Source organism: Lucilia sericata, unplaced genomic scaffold (assembly GCF_015586225.1).
Source record: "Lucilia sericata isolate MDLA Ls3-8-SP2 unplaced genomic scaffold, ASM1558622v1 Contig000024F_arrow, whole genome shotgun sequence".
Classification (NCBI taxonomy): domain Eukaryota; kingdom Metazoa; phylum Arthropoda; class Insecta; order Diptera; family Calliphoridae; genus Lucilia; species Lucilia sericata.
The window spans coordinates 1321249-1337067 of record NW_023994062.1 but is presented as its reverse complement, the minus strand read 5'-3'; the positions used below and the strand labels follow the sequence as shown (position 1 = coordinate 1337067).

The 15819-nt window shown below is 34.6% G+C and overlaps 2 protein-coding genes across 3 annotated transcripts; one reads left to right on the top strand and one right to left on the bottom strand.

Annotated features, from left to right (window-relative positions):
- Positions 1–1810: 1810 nt before the first annotated feature.
- LOC119609598 (jerky protein homolog-like) lies at positions 1811–5967 on the bottom strand. The gene is made up of 4 exons (XM_037964445.1): positions 5860–5967; positions 2944–3478; positions 2398–2874; positions 1811–2337 (listed from the first exon to the last, which is right to left on the bottom strand). The coding sequence occupies exons 1-4, from the start codon at positions 5886–5888 to the stop codon at positions 2035–2037; spliced, it is 1344 nt and encodes a 447-aa protein (XP_037820373.1). The 5' UTR covers positions 5889–5967; the 3' UTR covers positions 1811–2034.
- LOC119609586 lies at positions 5465–15488 on the top strand. Of its 2 annotated transcripts, XR_005231940.1 has the most exons (4): positions 5465–5871; positions 12829–13728; positions 14809–15152; positions 15239–15488. XR_005231940.1 is itself a non-coding variant. In XM_037964432.1 (2 exons), the coding sequence occupies exon 1, from the start codon at positions 7316–7318 to the stop codon at positions 12701–12703; it is 5388 nt and encodes a 1795-aa protein (XP_037820360.1). In that variant the 5' UTR covers positions 6185–7315; the 3' UTR covers positions 12704–13728; positions 14809–14943. The 2 variants fall into 2 exon arrangements, 1 of the variants encoding a protein (XP_037820360.1); XM_037964432.1 differs by lacking the exons at positions 5465–5871; positions 15239–15488 and having other exon boundaries at positions 6185–13728; positions 14809–14943.
- The last annotated feature ends 331 nt before the right edge of the window (positions 15489–15819 follow it).

Here is a 15819-nt window from a genome sequence, read left to right as displayed (position 1 = left end):
AACAATATATTGATTGAGATATACATACATATATATTGAGATAGCCGAAATTTGAGCTCGATTAATAAACGTTAACACGTGCCGCTCGTCGCTCAATGTTTGAAAGTATCCAAATTTTTGCCCAAAAAGCTAACTACTAAGCGTGTTTCTACTATTTACAGTTCTGGAGTTATAGCTTCATATGTTAGCTTTTTGGCCAAAAATTTGAATTTTTTTAAACTTTGAGTGACGAGCGACACGTGTTAACGTTTTTTAATCGACCTCAAATTTCGGCTATCTCATTATCTGGTAAGGGGAAAAATGATTCCCCTTTCCAGATATTGAGATAGCCATGGGGTTAAGATGAAGAACAAGATTAATATATATACAGTGCCGGCAAAAAAAAAATAGAAACAAGAAAATTTTCCAGTGGAAAACCTATTTTCTGCCAAACTATATGGTAGATATAGAAACAATTTTTTATATGGTATAAAATCCTACAAACAAAATTTTTTCATTCTTTTTTTGATAATAAAGGCTTTGATAATAAAGGCTTCTAAAAAATATAATCAAACGAAAACTATTTCAAATGTTTCGGTTTTTATATTTATTTTTAATTTGTATATAATAGAATATATAATATAATATATATAATGGTATTAATCCCAAATTCTAAACCCTATTGCATTATGATTTGTCATGAGTTTTCGATGCTAATTGGACTTTTTTTAGCATTATTTTAGCATATTTAATACCTTGATTTTTACCCATTCTAAAGTGTTCGAATTTTAAAGTAGTGCTAAATTGGCCTAAAATTGCCCTGAAAATCGGTAAGTTTTCGATACCTATTAATGGTCCCAAAACTTTTTCGACTCTTAAATAATTTAAAAAAACAGTTTTATAGGCGATTTTAGTACTTTTACGAATTAATTTTATTTTATATTCATGTTTTATAAGATATTTTGAAATTGAGACCCTCGATTCAACAGTCAGGTTCCATATCTATATATAAATTCTAACGTTACTGACTGACTGATTCATCATCGCACAGCCTAAACGGTTGAAGCAAAAGAGCTGAAATTTGGACAGGAGGTTGGTCTCCCACAAAATAGATCCACTAAGACGGGATTTTTGGAAATTCGAATGTTTAGGGGATAAAAAAGGGTAAATTCGGTAACCTCATATCTCCTAAACTATAAAAGATACAACAAGTTAGAGTGCTATATTCGGCTGAGCCGAATCTTAAATACCCTCCACCAGATATCAATAGTTTTTTAAATGATTAAATATTTGTAGAAATAAGTTTTCTCATGTCTGAAATAGAAAAATCCCAAGAATCATTACAATTCCAAGATTTATTGAACATTACAAACGCCGTTTTCTTTTATATTTTTATAGCGCCCTAAGATATGCTTTAGCGATATTTAGTAATTTGCATGTATGCATGTGTGTGAAAGATTTAAGGATTTTCAAAATACATATATATATAATTTTGTTCTACACAAATTGATAATGCAACTAGTTAAAGACGGTTAAATTGCTTTTAGTGGCAGGCCCTAGTATGGGAGATATGACCAATTCTAGACCGATCGTAAAAAATTCTTTAAGCAAAATTTCTGTACATAAAAGCTATATTTCAGTCAAATTTTGTATATATATCGTAATTTAGTAATAAGTAATGTGTGTTCAAGTGATTTTCTGAAAGGACACTTGCATGGGACCGACCGTACCCATGTTATGAACCGATCGTTAAAAAATCTGGAAATAGAATTTTTGTATACAGTGCACTCGCGGTAACGTGAACTAATTAAAACCAAGGGAGTTCATGTTAGCGAAATTGTTCACGTTAGCGATTGTCAAATTTCATGAAAAAATATCAAATTTTAATTTATAAATCTGTATTTTACACGCTTGAGCGTGATATTCTTTTATTATTATTTATATTATTACAATATAAAACTAAAATTTTATTAAAATCCATTACAAAACAAAACGAGATAACGAGAAAATATCAATTGAAATAAAATTACATAGTAATAAAATTACTCATTACATTTATGCATTAAAGAAATCCGTTATCTTTTTCTGCTGCTTTTTCTTCTCTAATAGCTGAAATATTGCTTTCTCCCTTAAGCGTCTAAGTACACTCATGTCACTTTGATCCACCGTTGCATCTCCTGCCCATTGTAATGCCTTGTTAAAGATTTCAATTGCCTCACTTGCGGCAACTTTTTTAACAGGATCAGTGCAATCATCGTCATCACTTTCTTCGTTTTGCACAATTTCATGGATTTCAGTGGTATCATTAACACAGGTATCATTATTCCACTCCTGAACCATTGGCAGGGTAAACTCAACCTAAAAGTTAGTAAAACAATGCCTTAATTGTGATTTAAAAGTTTATCGCAAAATTCTTACCTGAGGACTTAAGTCCTGAAGGAGATCGGCTGACATTTGCATTAAAGAATTAATTTCTGCATCCCATTTCTCTTTTAGAATACTTAGTGGAATGTTATCTTCAGGGTCCTCCTCGTTTCCAACCAAACTTAAAATATTTTTCCAGCATTTGGCAAGAGTTTCTGTGCTGACCCGATCCCATGCGACAGATAAAAGAGTGACAGCATCTTTCAAAGTTACATTTCTCATTGATTGAAGCAAATCAGAGTTTTTAGCTGCTATCGAAGCTAACAAGCTGTTTCTGTAGTATAATTTTGTTATTTTAATAGCATTTTGATCCATTGGTTGGATTATGGGGGTGACATTTGGTGGCATAAACATGGCAATTATGTTTCCATCTTCAGTTTTTAATTCTGCTTCGCTTGGATGAGAGGGAGCATTATCGATAAGTAATAGTGCCTTCATTGGCAAGTTCTTCTTCTTTAGAAACAATTTCACCTAGTTAAAAACAAGAACTTTTAGTGATACGTACATACATTTACATAAGTCAACGATGAATTTTCTTACCTGTGGTACAAAGGATTGATGGAACCAATGCTTAAAAATGGCTGACGTCATCCAGGCCGATTTCGAATTCTTATAATCCGTAGGACAAACGAAGTTTTTAAAACTGCGTGGATTTTTGGCCTTACCAATTATCAAAAGTTTAAGTCTATGTGCACCTGATGCATTTGCGCAACACAGGAACGTTACACGTTGCTTCTCCATCTTTGTACCAGGAGCACTTTTCTCTTGCATTGCAACGTACGTTTTATCTGGTAAAAGTTTCCAGAATAAACCAGACTCATCAGCATTATTGAGTTGGTCATTGCATAACTCCATTTCTTCAATTTTTTGTTTCAATTTTAGCTTAAATGGATCCACCAATTCAGGCTGCGATGAGAGTTTTTCTCCGGATACTTTAAGAAGTCTAACTCCATACCTTTTCTTAAATCGCTGAAGCCATCCGTCACTAGCATTGAACCCGGACTCATTTTCTTTAAGTTGGGAATGTAATTCCTTAGCTTTTTCTTTTAACATTAGACCACTTACAGGCCAATTCCTATCACGCATTCGGAGGAACCAACGGTAAAGAGTTTTTTCCATAACTGGAAGTTCTGATGATTTTAAAGTTTGTCTTTTTCCCGGTCCTTGATATGTGTTGTTTACACAACTCAAAATTGCTTCGTTTTTCTTTTTAATACTGCATATTGTCGACTTAGCGACATTATACTTTTTTGCTAAACTAGTCACACTTGTTCCTTTTTGCAAACTATCTAAAATGTCTGCCTTTTCTTTTAACTGCAAACATTTAGATTTTTTTACACTCATGCCGACTGATTCACTTCACATAAGAAACTAACTTCAAATTTCTTTGCCATACAAACAAAATAATTTAGGGGATATACACTCATTTATATAAGGGGATTCCCAAAATTTTAAAATTCGAATTTAATGAATGTATTTCAATGTTGTGTACATGCTTAGAAAACATATACTGTGAAAAAATTGTTCACGTTATAGAGCTTTCTGTGTTTGTTCACGTTACAGAGTAGTCAATGTAAAAAACATCTGTTCACGTTAGGCGGTGTTCACGTTAGACGGTGTTCACGTTACCGCGAGTGCACTGTACCAAACTAATATTTGTGCCAAATTTTGTATCAATAGCTTTATTTGGTAATGAGTAATGTGCGTTTAAGAGATTTTCGTAAAAGGACCTTGTATGGGAGCTATGACCAATTATGTATATAAAGACAAAATTTTAAAATTCTGTATCTATATCATTATTTGGCAATGGATATTCTGCATTTAAGTGATTTTCTAGAGGAGACCTAGTATGAGAGCTATGACCAGTTATGGACCGAACGCAAAACAATTTTATAGTGCAATTTATGTATATAAGAGCAATATTTGTGCTAAATGTATGGATATCAATATTTTGTAATGAGTTATGTGCGTTTAAGTGATTTTCGGGAGGGCACCTTGTATGGGAGCTGTGACCAATTATGTACCGATCGGAAAATAATTTAACAATAATATTTCTGTGCATATGAGCAATACTTATTCCAAATTTCATATGGATATCTTAATTTAGTAATGAGTTATGCGCGTTTAAGTGATTTTCGGGAAGGTTCCTTGTATGGGAGCTATGACCAATTATGGACTGATCAGAAAAAATTTTCAAAGTAATATTTCTGTGCATATGAGCAATACTTGTACCAAATTTTATATGGATATCTTAATTTAGTAATGAGTTATGCGCGTTTAAGTGACTTTCGGGAGGGGACCTTGTATGGGAGCTGTGACCAATTATGGACCGATCGGAAAAAAATTTCATAGCAATATTTCTGTGCATATGAGCAATACTTGTACCAAATTTTATATGGATATCTTAATTTAGTAATGAGTTATGTGCGTTTAAGTGATTTTCGGGAGGGGACTTTGTATGGGAGCTATGTCCAATTATGGACCAATCCAGAAAGTTTTTTCTCTGAATGAATTCTATTGACATAAGATTTTAATTTGTAAAATTTTGTGAAGATATCAACATTCTGACGGAAGTTATTAATAAAAAACCCATTTTCCGGGAATATGTACTTTTGTATGGGAGGTATATGAAATTGTGGACCGATTCTGGAAATTTCCAGCAGGAATTAAGATCTTGTGTAGAAACGAATGTGTGATGACTTTCATGAAATTATCTTGCATAGTTTTCGAGAAAATTACATCAGAATGTGTAAAAGATGCTTATTTTTTTCGGAGTTGTTTTAAATTTTGATTCATAACTATTCCCGATGTGAACCGATTTTGCTCATTTTCAATACCAAACTGTACCGGATAATAATGAATACTTTGGGTGAATTTGGTTAAATTATATTGCTTCGTTTTAACGTGAGCGTGTTTTACACAGACAGACAGACCAACGGACGGACAGACAGACGGACATAGCTAAATCGACTCAGAATTTCATAAGGACCCAGAATATATACTTTGTTGGGTCTCAGATGAATATTTCTTGGTGTTACACACGGAATGACAAACTTATATATACCCTCTATCACCACTGATGGTGGTGGAGAAATTTGAAATGGGAAATTTGATTTTATTCGAACGCAATGATCCAATTTATATAAAATTTTTAGATCTAGAAACACTGTTGAGGCCCGCGACAGCGCCTCCGAGACAGCAGATGAAGACTGCCTTGACTTGGACATAGAGCCCCTACTTTAAATGTGCCCCTTCTGCTCGCTACGCTTCTGAATGGTGCTTAAGGAGATTGACAGGTGTCAAAAACTGACGTCCTGTCAATCAACTTAAGCGCCATTGCAGTTTTTTCTTTAATAAAAAAAAACCTCAGCAGCGTCAGCAGCAAACAAACCCTAAAACCCAAACCTGAAAATAAAGGAAGTTATAACGTTTAACCAAACCTGTGTTCTTACTCACCTTGAACCACAAGTAAGTGCAACCTGCATTTTATTTCCAAAGTTAATTATTTGTAAATAATTAACTTTGGTTTTGTGTTGTTTCAACTACGTTGAAACAGCTCCAACAACAAATTTCCCTACTAGAGACAGAAATTTGTTTATGGTCCTTAAAAGCCTTTGTATTGAACTGGTGACCAAACAGTAGTTTAATTATCTGAAATTATTTTTTTTTCCTTTTCGTTTTTGAGCTTTAAATATTCTCACATTTTTTTGTTTTGTTTCTTGGCACATTAAAATAATCAAAAATAAAAACACATACATATGTACGTACATCCATTGTTGTTTTAAAGTGGGAAATAACCAACAATCAAGTGCGGTTGATTTTAGAATTGTTTAAACCCAGTAAATTTATTATTTATAAAATACTACTACGTGGTAATTCATAAATATTTAACAAAAAAAAAAAAAAACATACATTATAAAATAGTTCCGCGCATTTACAGTGCCAGCGGTCATTCAAATAAGTAAGGTTCTATAAATCGACTCTAAAACAAAGTCGAAAAATCAACTATCTTGTAAGAAATAAGTCGAAGAATCAATTTCACAAAAAAAAAAAAAAAAAAGTCGACTATTTATTAGACGCAAAAAAGTCGAAAACCTGACTTTTCATAAATAGCAAAAAGTCGAAAAGTCAACTTTTTTTGATTCAACTATAGAACCGTACAAAGAAGTATTTGAACTAAATTATATTGTATTTTCCGCGCAATTTTACAAATTGCCTGCGGTTCTTATAGAAATAATAATAGTAAAAGGAAAATTGGTCATACCTTTTGCAATATTTGTTTAATTAATCTATATGCTATTACTAAAACTAGCTGAGGTTTTATATAAGATTGAAAATTTATAACAACCAAGTTATTACGTAAATACATCGCGAATCCATTGCGATTTCATTTTAACAATTAGTTATTTTATTAATATATTTTGATGATAAATTTGTCAAAGTTACTACGTAACGTAAAAGAGTGATAAATTCGGAAAGTTTAATTTCTAAATTACTACTACGTGGTAATTGGACGAAATTTAAGAACAAGTTACTACGTAACAGAGAAAAAATTTTTTTGCTAATCAATGACATTTTCATTTTACAATAACCAAGTTATTACGTAAAATAAGTGTTTCATAGCAAATTCTTTCCGATTTCATTTTAACTGTTAATCAGTTTAATAATAAATTCAAATTAACAAATTTGCAGTTAAGTTACTACGTAACGTAAAAAAGCGCTTAATTTGAAAATTTTAACTTCTAAATTACTACTACGTGGTAATTGGAAATATTTTAAGAATAAGTTACTACGTAACGGGAAAAAATATAAAAAGTCTGCTAAACCTTAGCAATTCACTTTTATTGATCAGTTGGTAATAATTGAGCATATTTACTAATAAACCATCGGTCAAATTAAAGTTCAACATATAATGGGTAGTCAAGCTCACTCAAAATTTGTCATAGAGACAGATAATTTATTTGATGAATGCGAAAGTTTCTCAAAATTGCATGCAGAAGATTTAACAGAATCTTTGGTAGAGGCAAAATTAGAATCTTTAGAGGAAGACTGGAAGACGATTCGAACATCCTATGAGGCGATATATAGTGCGGCAGATTCCTTAATATCGCCCGAATTTAAAGAGTTATCACGAACTAGGTTTCGAGAATGTAGAGAGAAATATCAGTTGACAAAAGCGAGTATGAATGACCTCTTAAAAGCTGCAAAGAGCCCACCTACAGTACAAACTGACCCATATCATTCTTCTACATTAGGTGGCTCATCATTTTATCCAATGAATACTACATTCGACTTATCAGAAGTAGGGTTACGTGTTCCTGCTTGTGATATTAAGGTCTTTAATGGTAGTTATGAAGAGTGGCCAGCATTTAGGGATATGTTTTCGGTTCTCTATCATACAAATCCAAGAGTATCGCAGGTTGAAAAGTTTTTCCACTTGCTAAACAAAACTTCGGGAGATGCATTGGCAATTGTTCGAAAATTCAGTTTGTCGGAACAGAACTACATGCCAGCTTGGAACGCTTTAAAGTCGAGATATGAGAACAAAAAATTTTTAGTAGAAATTCAGATGAAAACTCTATTTAATTTAGAGCCAGCCAAATCAGAGAATAGTGTCGATATTAACAGGATAAGAACAACTATATGTGATTGTTTATCAATGTTAATAGGACATGGTATACGAGTGGACCAATGGGATCCAATTTTGGTATATTTGTGCAGTACAAAATTATCTATTCAAACCATTACTGCTTGGGAAGAGTCTTTAGAATCCGATTCTGATTTGCCATCCTGGCATCAAATGGATACTTTTTTAAAAAGTAGACACCGAGTATTGGAAAGAATAGAAATGGCACGTGACCAAATGTCGGCAAACGAATCAAGTCACAAAGGTGATCAAAAGCCTGGAACTAGTAAAAATATCAAAAAGAGAACAGACACAAATAGTCAGAACTTATGTGTATTTTGCAACGAAAATCATTATCTAAGAAATTGTAGAAAATTCTCTGATTTAACTGTTAAGCAGCGAGTTGATTTTGTAGAACAGAATAAAATATGTACCAATTGTCTTTCGCCTACTCATTTAAATCAGGATTGCAGAAGTATATTTCGTTGTACACAATGTAAAAATAAGCATCATAGTTTATTACATGTGAACCATAACATAAATAATGAACTGGTTTCAAGGGCTAATAGGCCAGTAAATTCATTTCATACTGAATATACACATCCTGTGAAGAGTATGGAAACGGAAAATAATGGCCCGGAAAAGCAGTGTCCCTCTTGTAGTAAACATGATCAGATAAATGTCCAAACTCATCTATCGGTAAACGATGATAATATTCTATTACCAACAGCCTTAGTACAAATCAATCACTTGGGTGATAAGTTCAGTATTAGAGCTCTGATAGATTCAGCTTCCAAAAGATCGTTTCTAACTGAAAGAATACGAAATAGATTAAATTTAAAAACAGAACCTGCAGATTTTGAAATATGTGGATTAGGAGGTACTGTAGTATCTAATTCAAAGAAAATTTGTAATGTAACACTTTGCGCAGAGAAACATAATTTTATACTTGATACTCAAGCTATAATCGTTTCAAACTTAACAAGTTTGATGCCGTCAACAACAATTTCCAATCCTAATCTTGACGAGATCAGTGAATTGGAATTGGCGGATCCGAAATTTTATGTTTCTTCGCAGGTAGACATGTTATTAGGAAGTGATATATTACCATATATTTTACTCGAGGGGACTCGTCAACATGTTTTAGGAAATATGGTAGCACAAAATTCAGTATACGGATGGTTTGTATATGGCCCTTTCAAAATAAACTCCCTTTCACTCGTTACAGTTGATATAAATGAAAAAACTAGGGAATCCAATGAAATTTGTGTTCAGCTTAGGAAGTTTTGGGAAACTGAAGAGATATTTAACAGTAGTGTCTTATCAGAAGAAGATAAATTTTGTGAAAAACTATTTGCAAAAACCACTTTTCGACGAAAAGATGGAAGATATGTGGTAAAGTTACCATTCAGATCAGAGTTTCCAGAAATAATAAATCTATCTTCATCTCGCTACCAAGCAAAGAAACAATATCTTCACATGGAAGCCAATTTAGCTAAAAAATCAAATCTTCTGGACATTTATAATAATATATTGAAGGAATATATAGATTTAGGTCATATGAAAAAATGCAATTCAACTGAAATAGAAGAACATGGAAAATACTATTCATATTATTTGCCACATCATGCTGTGTTTAGACCTGAAAGTGCTTCAACAAAGGTTCGCGTGGTGTTTAATGGTTCACGAAAAACACAAAGTTCATATTCGTTGAATGATATCTTATATAGTGGACCAACCCTTCAGTCAGATTTAATGACTATAATTTTAAACTGGCGAAAATATGAATATGTATTCAATGGCGATATTGAAAAAATGTATCGTCAAATAATGATTAATGAATCAGATAGACCATATCAGAGGATATTGTTCCGCAATGTCACTACAGGTAACATAGAAGATTATGAATTAACTACGGTAACTTTCGGCATAAATTGTGCTCCTTACTTAGCTATTCGAACACTTCTACAATTGGCTGACGAATCTGAAACACTTAATCCATTAGCGTCATTAATATTAAGAAATGAGACTTATGTGGATGATGTGCTATCAGGAGGACATACATTGGAATCAGCAATAGAATCTCAGAAACAGTTGTGCACCGCACTAAATTCTGCAGGATTTCCATTGAGAAAAATAACAGCCAATCACCATAGACTATTAGAACATATTCCAAAGGAAAATCTTTTAAATGACGATTTATTGAAATTTAATGATTCAAGCTCAACGAAGACTCTTGGTATTTGTTGGAACGCTATGAGTGATACTTTCAATTACAAAGTCGAATCTATTTCTCTAGGAAGTACAGTAACAAAAAGGCAAATATTATCTTGCATTGCAAAACTTTTTGATCCGGCAGGATGGCTAACGCCTATAATTATTGAAGCTAAAATGCTTCTTCAGAACTTATGGCAAGATGGTGTAGAGTGGGATGAGAATGTCAATTCACATATATTTCAAAAGTGGAAATTGTTCATTGACAATTTTCATCATATCGATAGAATTCAAATTCCTCGTTGGGTGAATTTTCAACCTGAAAATTATATCCAGTTGCATGGGTTTTGCGATGCCTCAGAAAGGGCATACTGTGCCGCAGTATACCTTAGATCGGAGAATCCAAACCGAAGAAGCACACATTTGCTAGTGGCTAAAAGCAAGGTAGCTCCGCTAAAAAAACTTAGTCTTCCGCGCTTGGAATTGTGTGGCGCCTTACTTCTTTCCAAATTAGTAAGGCAATTGTTATGTGATAATTTGTTCCCAAACACATCTGTTTATTTATGGACAGACTCCACCATTGTTCTTGCTTGGCTTCAAAAACATCCATCTACGTGGAAAACTTTTGTAGCCAATAGAATCTCCAAAATTATTGAAAATGTCGTTGATGCCACGTGGAGACACGTACCTACATCTGAAAATCCAGCCGATCTTGGAACACGAGGATGCAAGCCTCAAGATCTAGTTAATAATCCATTGTGGTGGCATGGACCTCTTTGGCTTCTTAGCTCTCAAGATCACTGGCCAATGTTCTCTCAACCACTCCAAGACGCGCCAGACCAAAGAAAAATATGTCTAATTGCTTGTTCCACAGATCCAGCTCCATCTTCGTCTTTTAAGAATAAAGGGACTGTACTAAAACAACCTTCGAGATCTCAGGTACCGTCAGCAATAGCAGAAAGTGGAGAGGAACTTTCTATTATTAATAGTTTCTCAAGATATCACCGAGCACTTCGCGTTATAGCCTATGTCTATCGTTTCTACAATTTAGCCTCAAAAAAGGTTACAACTTTTCCAGAAACTATAACTCAGAACGAACTCAACAATTCTAAAGTTGTTCTAATACGACTGACGCAAAGGACATATTATTTCTATGAATATAACGACTTGTCCAACTCCAGAGCTATTTCTAAGAAAAGCTCGTTAATAACGCTGAACCCATTTCTAGATTCTAACGGCCTTCTACGAGTTAACGGTCGCTTAGTTAATTCATCTATGAGCTATGACGAAAGGTTTCCCATAATCATTCCATACAAATCGAACTTATGTGAAATGATTTTGAAATTTATTCACCAAAATCTGATGCATGCTGACGTTTCTTTAATGCTTAGTATGGTTAGATACCAATTTTATATTCCAGCTCTAAAGAGAGCCGTTAAAAAATGTATAAATAAGTGCTTAACTTGTGTTCGCTATAAGCAAAGGGTACTATCGCAAATAATGGCAGCTTTGCCAGCTGAGAGAACTACGTTCTCCTTACCGTTTACCTTTACAGGTGTAGACTTTGCTGGACCTTTTCAGATAAAAGCTGGGCATTTGCGAAATTCACCCTATATGAAGGGATACGCCTGCATATTCGTTTGCTTTGCTACACGAGCTATACACCTAGAACCATGTTCCAATCTTTCATCTGAGGCTTTTCTGGCTACATTTGATAGGTTTGTTGGAAGACGAGGTTTACCTAAGCGTCTGATGTCAGACAACGGTACTAATTTCGTAGGCGCTAGTAAAACATTGCTTGCTGAATATGCAATGTTTTTAGAACAATCCTATAGGGATATAGTTGAAAAATATGCTATCCACGGCTTCGAGTGGAAATTCATCCCACCAAGTGCCCCACACATGGGAGGCTTATGGGAAGCTGGAGTTAAAAGCTTCAAGCTTCATTTTAGAAAAGTTGTAGGAAACCATAAATTTAATTTTGAAGAATTCTCTACACTTTTAATTAGGATTGAAGGTGTTCTTAATTCTCGTCCGTTGTCTCCAATGACTGAGGATCCTAAGGATTTAGAAGTTTTAACTCCCGGACACTTTCTACGAGGTTCACCACTAATGGCGCCACCAGAAATGCCAAATGATGATCTAAATATGTCACTACTGAATCGATGGGAAAAATTGAAGGCCCTTCATCATCGATTTGCTCAACGATGGAAGACCGAATACTTGCAAGAACTTCATAAGCGCTACAAATGGAGATATCCAAAGAAGGAGTTGATTGTAGGAGATTTCGTCATTATAAAGGATGAACTACTTCCTCCTAGTGATTGGCGGTTAGGTCGCATTGAAACTATATATCTCGGATCTGATAAACGAGTACGAGTGGCTGATATCCGAACGCAATATGGTTTGGTTACTCGGCCGATAGTAAAACTCTGTTGGTTGCCAATCTTGGATAAGTAGCTTATACATAGTATTCAATTTGTCTAATTTTCAGTAATCTCTCATTACTATATCATTGTACTAACTATCCATCTTTCTCTCTTTTTTGTTTGTTTTTTTTTTTCTTTGTTCATATTTTTTTTCAGATAAAAATGGAACCCATTCGTCGCTCAGATGTATGCCTAGTATGTTTCCAAAGGCATCATTTGCGGAAATGCAAAATATTTAACGGGTTTTCTATTAGACAACGCCTTTACTCCGTGAAGGTTCATAGATATTGTTTAAATTGCCTTTCCCAGTCGCACCAGGTTAAGGATTGTACCACAGCTTCAGCATGTCGCAGATGTGGCAAAAATCACCACACTCTATTGCACAAAGAAAGTGCTCAGTCGAATGTAGTTAGTTCTCCGCCAAGGCGTTCGGTCCAAGAACGCCTACAGTTACCAATTCGTGATCTTCGGATTCCGAACCGAGTAGCCCCACCTCAACAACGTCGGAGATCACAACATTCCGTTCGTTCAGCATCTCATGGAGAAACCCGTCGAGACACTACCGAAGATTCTGGGGCACTGACTGTAGCCAATGACCGCCGAAGACGCTCGAGGAGAAGGCCTACAATGGTGCAGCGGCAGTTAGCTGACCAAGCAGCCGGCCAAGCTACTACCCATCAGCTGTTGCGACAAATGATCGCTACTATGAATCGGCTTAGTGATTCGATCCTTGCACCCGTGCAAAGGGGGCGGCATGTTGAGGCCCGCGACAGCGCCTCCGAGACAGCAGATGAAGACTGCCTTGACTTGGACATAGAGCCCCTACTTTAAATGTGCCCCTTCTGCTCGCTACGCTTCTGAATGGTGCTTAAGGAGATTGACAGGTGTCAAAAACTGACGTCCTGTCAATCAACTTAAGCGCCATTGCAGTTTTTTCTTTAATAAAAAAAAACCTCAGCAGCGTCAGCAGCAAACAAACCCTAAAACCCAAACCTGAAAATAAAGGAAGTTATAACGTTTAACCAAACCTGTGTTCTTACTCACCTTGAACCACAAGTAAGTGCAACCTGCATTTTATTTCCAAAGTTAATTATTTGTAAATAATTAACTTTGGTTTTGTGTTGTTTCAACTACGTTGAAACAGCTCCAACAACAAATTTCCCTACTAGAGACAGAAATTTGTTTAAACACTAAGGCCCATTATTATAACTTGCCAATAACTAAAGTTAGGAAGTTATCCTACAGATAATGTGTTTTTCGTTATTACAAGTCAACTTTAGCTAAAAGTGTCCGATAGGCTAACGGGAAGATCACGTTACCTTTAACTTTTAACGTGTAGTGGTGTGGTTTGCCAGCTGTTTGTTTAAATAAACAAACAGACAACATAAAGAACAAAAAGGGACAGAGTGGCCAGATTGCTAGCGGCGCTGGTATGCCCGCGTATTGCGCGGCTAAAGCTCGCCGGATGGGGTGGTTCTTGCCGGCAATCTGGACCACAAACACAACACAAAAATTCATACCAGCATTTGGGGTATTATTTGAAAAAGGGGCCAAAAGTAGTCCTGCATCTCCCTACGGTCATACCTATACACAAATTATGACCCTCCCTCTCGAGGATTCATCCTCGCCATGACGTCATCTTCCTCGACGTCCCATACCTTCCCTGCAAACATTTATTCACCCTACTTACCGCCGATTATTAATAAAGTTAGCCGATCATATTAATGATAACAAAATTTAAAGATTTCATTTAAACATTATAAAAATTTTTGTTTATTTATAGCAAAAGATTTAACAATTTGGCAAAGTTTAGTTTTTAGCGAATTTAGTTCCTTTTTTATATTTAGCAAAATTTAATTTTAAGATTTTAGCAAACTTTAGTTAACAAATTTTAGTTTTTAGTTTTAATTTTATCAAATTTAGATTCTAGCAACTTTAGTTTTTAGTTTTAGTTTTTAAGATTTTAACAAAATTTAGTTTTTAGGATTTTTTAGATTTTAGGCTTTAATCAAATTTTTGATTTAATTTTTATCAAATTTTAGTTTTTAAGCTTTATGTTCCAAATTTTATTTAAGTTTTTACTTAATTTTGAGTTTGAGTATTTAATGCTTTTCTAATTTCTTTTTTTTTTTCAAGATTTTCCCTTCTACTTTCAGGTTCCTCGATGGACAGCTGGCAGGACTACAGCAAATGGACTTTTGGTGCGAGCTGGTTGCAGGTGTGGTTTTCTGTCCGTCCGTTTTAGTCTGTTCGTGTTTTTCAGGTAAGTAACAAAAAAAATATATATTATAATGACCTTTTAAATAATTTGGGATTTTTTTTTTCTTCTTTTTTTTTTTGTATATACTGGTTTCCGGCAACCTATGAGAACAAATCCACCGCGACACTATTCATAAGTAGGCCTGAGCTCAACCCTAACCTTACGCGCACGCCTGGTTAAATTTCAACCCGCGGACTGGCTTCGAGCAACTAACCGTAAGGTTTGCCTATAAACTAATATATAGCTGTTTTTTTTTTTTTTGTTTACTGAAATTTTTTTATTCTTTTTTCTTTTTTTAATATATAGAAATTATCTAAAAGGACTGACTGGTTCTGTTCGTCCTGTCGTTCGGGTAAGAGGTAAACTTACAAGGTCGAAAACCTTAATACCTGGGCACCACAGGACTGATGGTGCGGATCTGCTAGAGTAGTCCCACGCTGGATGGAGCTGGCGATGGCGTGACTCAGAGTTGCTGCTTTAGTATTATGTTTCTCGCTTTATTTAGCTTTAAGATTGATTTAATTTAGTTTAAAACTTTTAAGAATAAAAAAAAGAATTATTTAATTTATATGAAGATTTTTTTTTCTCTGACGGCCACGGGCTCCACCTTCTTCTTGGGCAGGGAAAAATGAAAAGGACCGACATCTTACTTTTTTGGTAACGAGAAACCTCGGTTACCAATATGGTTCCCATCAATTTAACACCATTTCAGCCATTTATCTAAACCGTATAGATTTTTTACATTATAGTTTTGTTTTTGTTTACATTTTCCAGCTGTCAGTTAGTTTGTACAGCCGCGTTGCCAACTTCTCTTTCCGTCTTCTTCTTTTTAAATTTTGCCCTACTACAGGGTGCACACGACAAACCGTACCATTCTGTAATCCATT

Excerpts from the sequence above, each read along its gene's own strand:
- LOC119609598 (XM_037964445.1), bottom strand. The coding sequence starts at position 5,888 with ATGCAGGTTGCACTTACTTGTGGTTCAAG. Across the intron at positions 2,875-2,943 it reads ATCAATCCTTTGTACCACAG|GTGAAATTGTTTCTAAAGAA; the intron begins GTAAGAAAATTC and ends GTTTTTAACTAG. Across the intron at positions 2,338-2,397 it reads TTCAGGACTTAAGTCCTCAG|GTTGAGTTTACCCTGCCAAT; the intron begins GTAAGAATTTTG and ends ACTAACTTTTAG.
- LOC119609586 (XM_037964432.1), top strand. The coding sequence starts at position 7,316 with ATGGGTAGTCAAGCTCACTCAAAATTTGTCATAGAGACAGATAATTTA.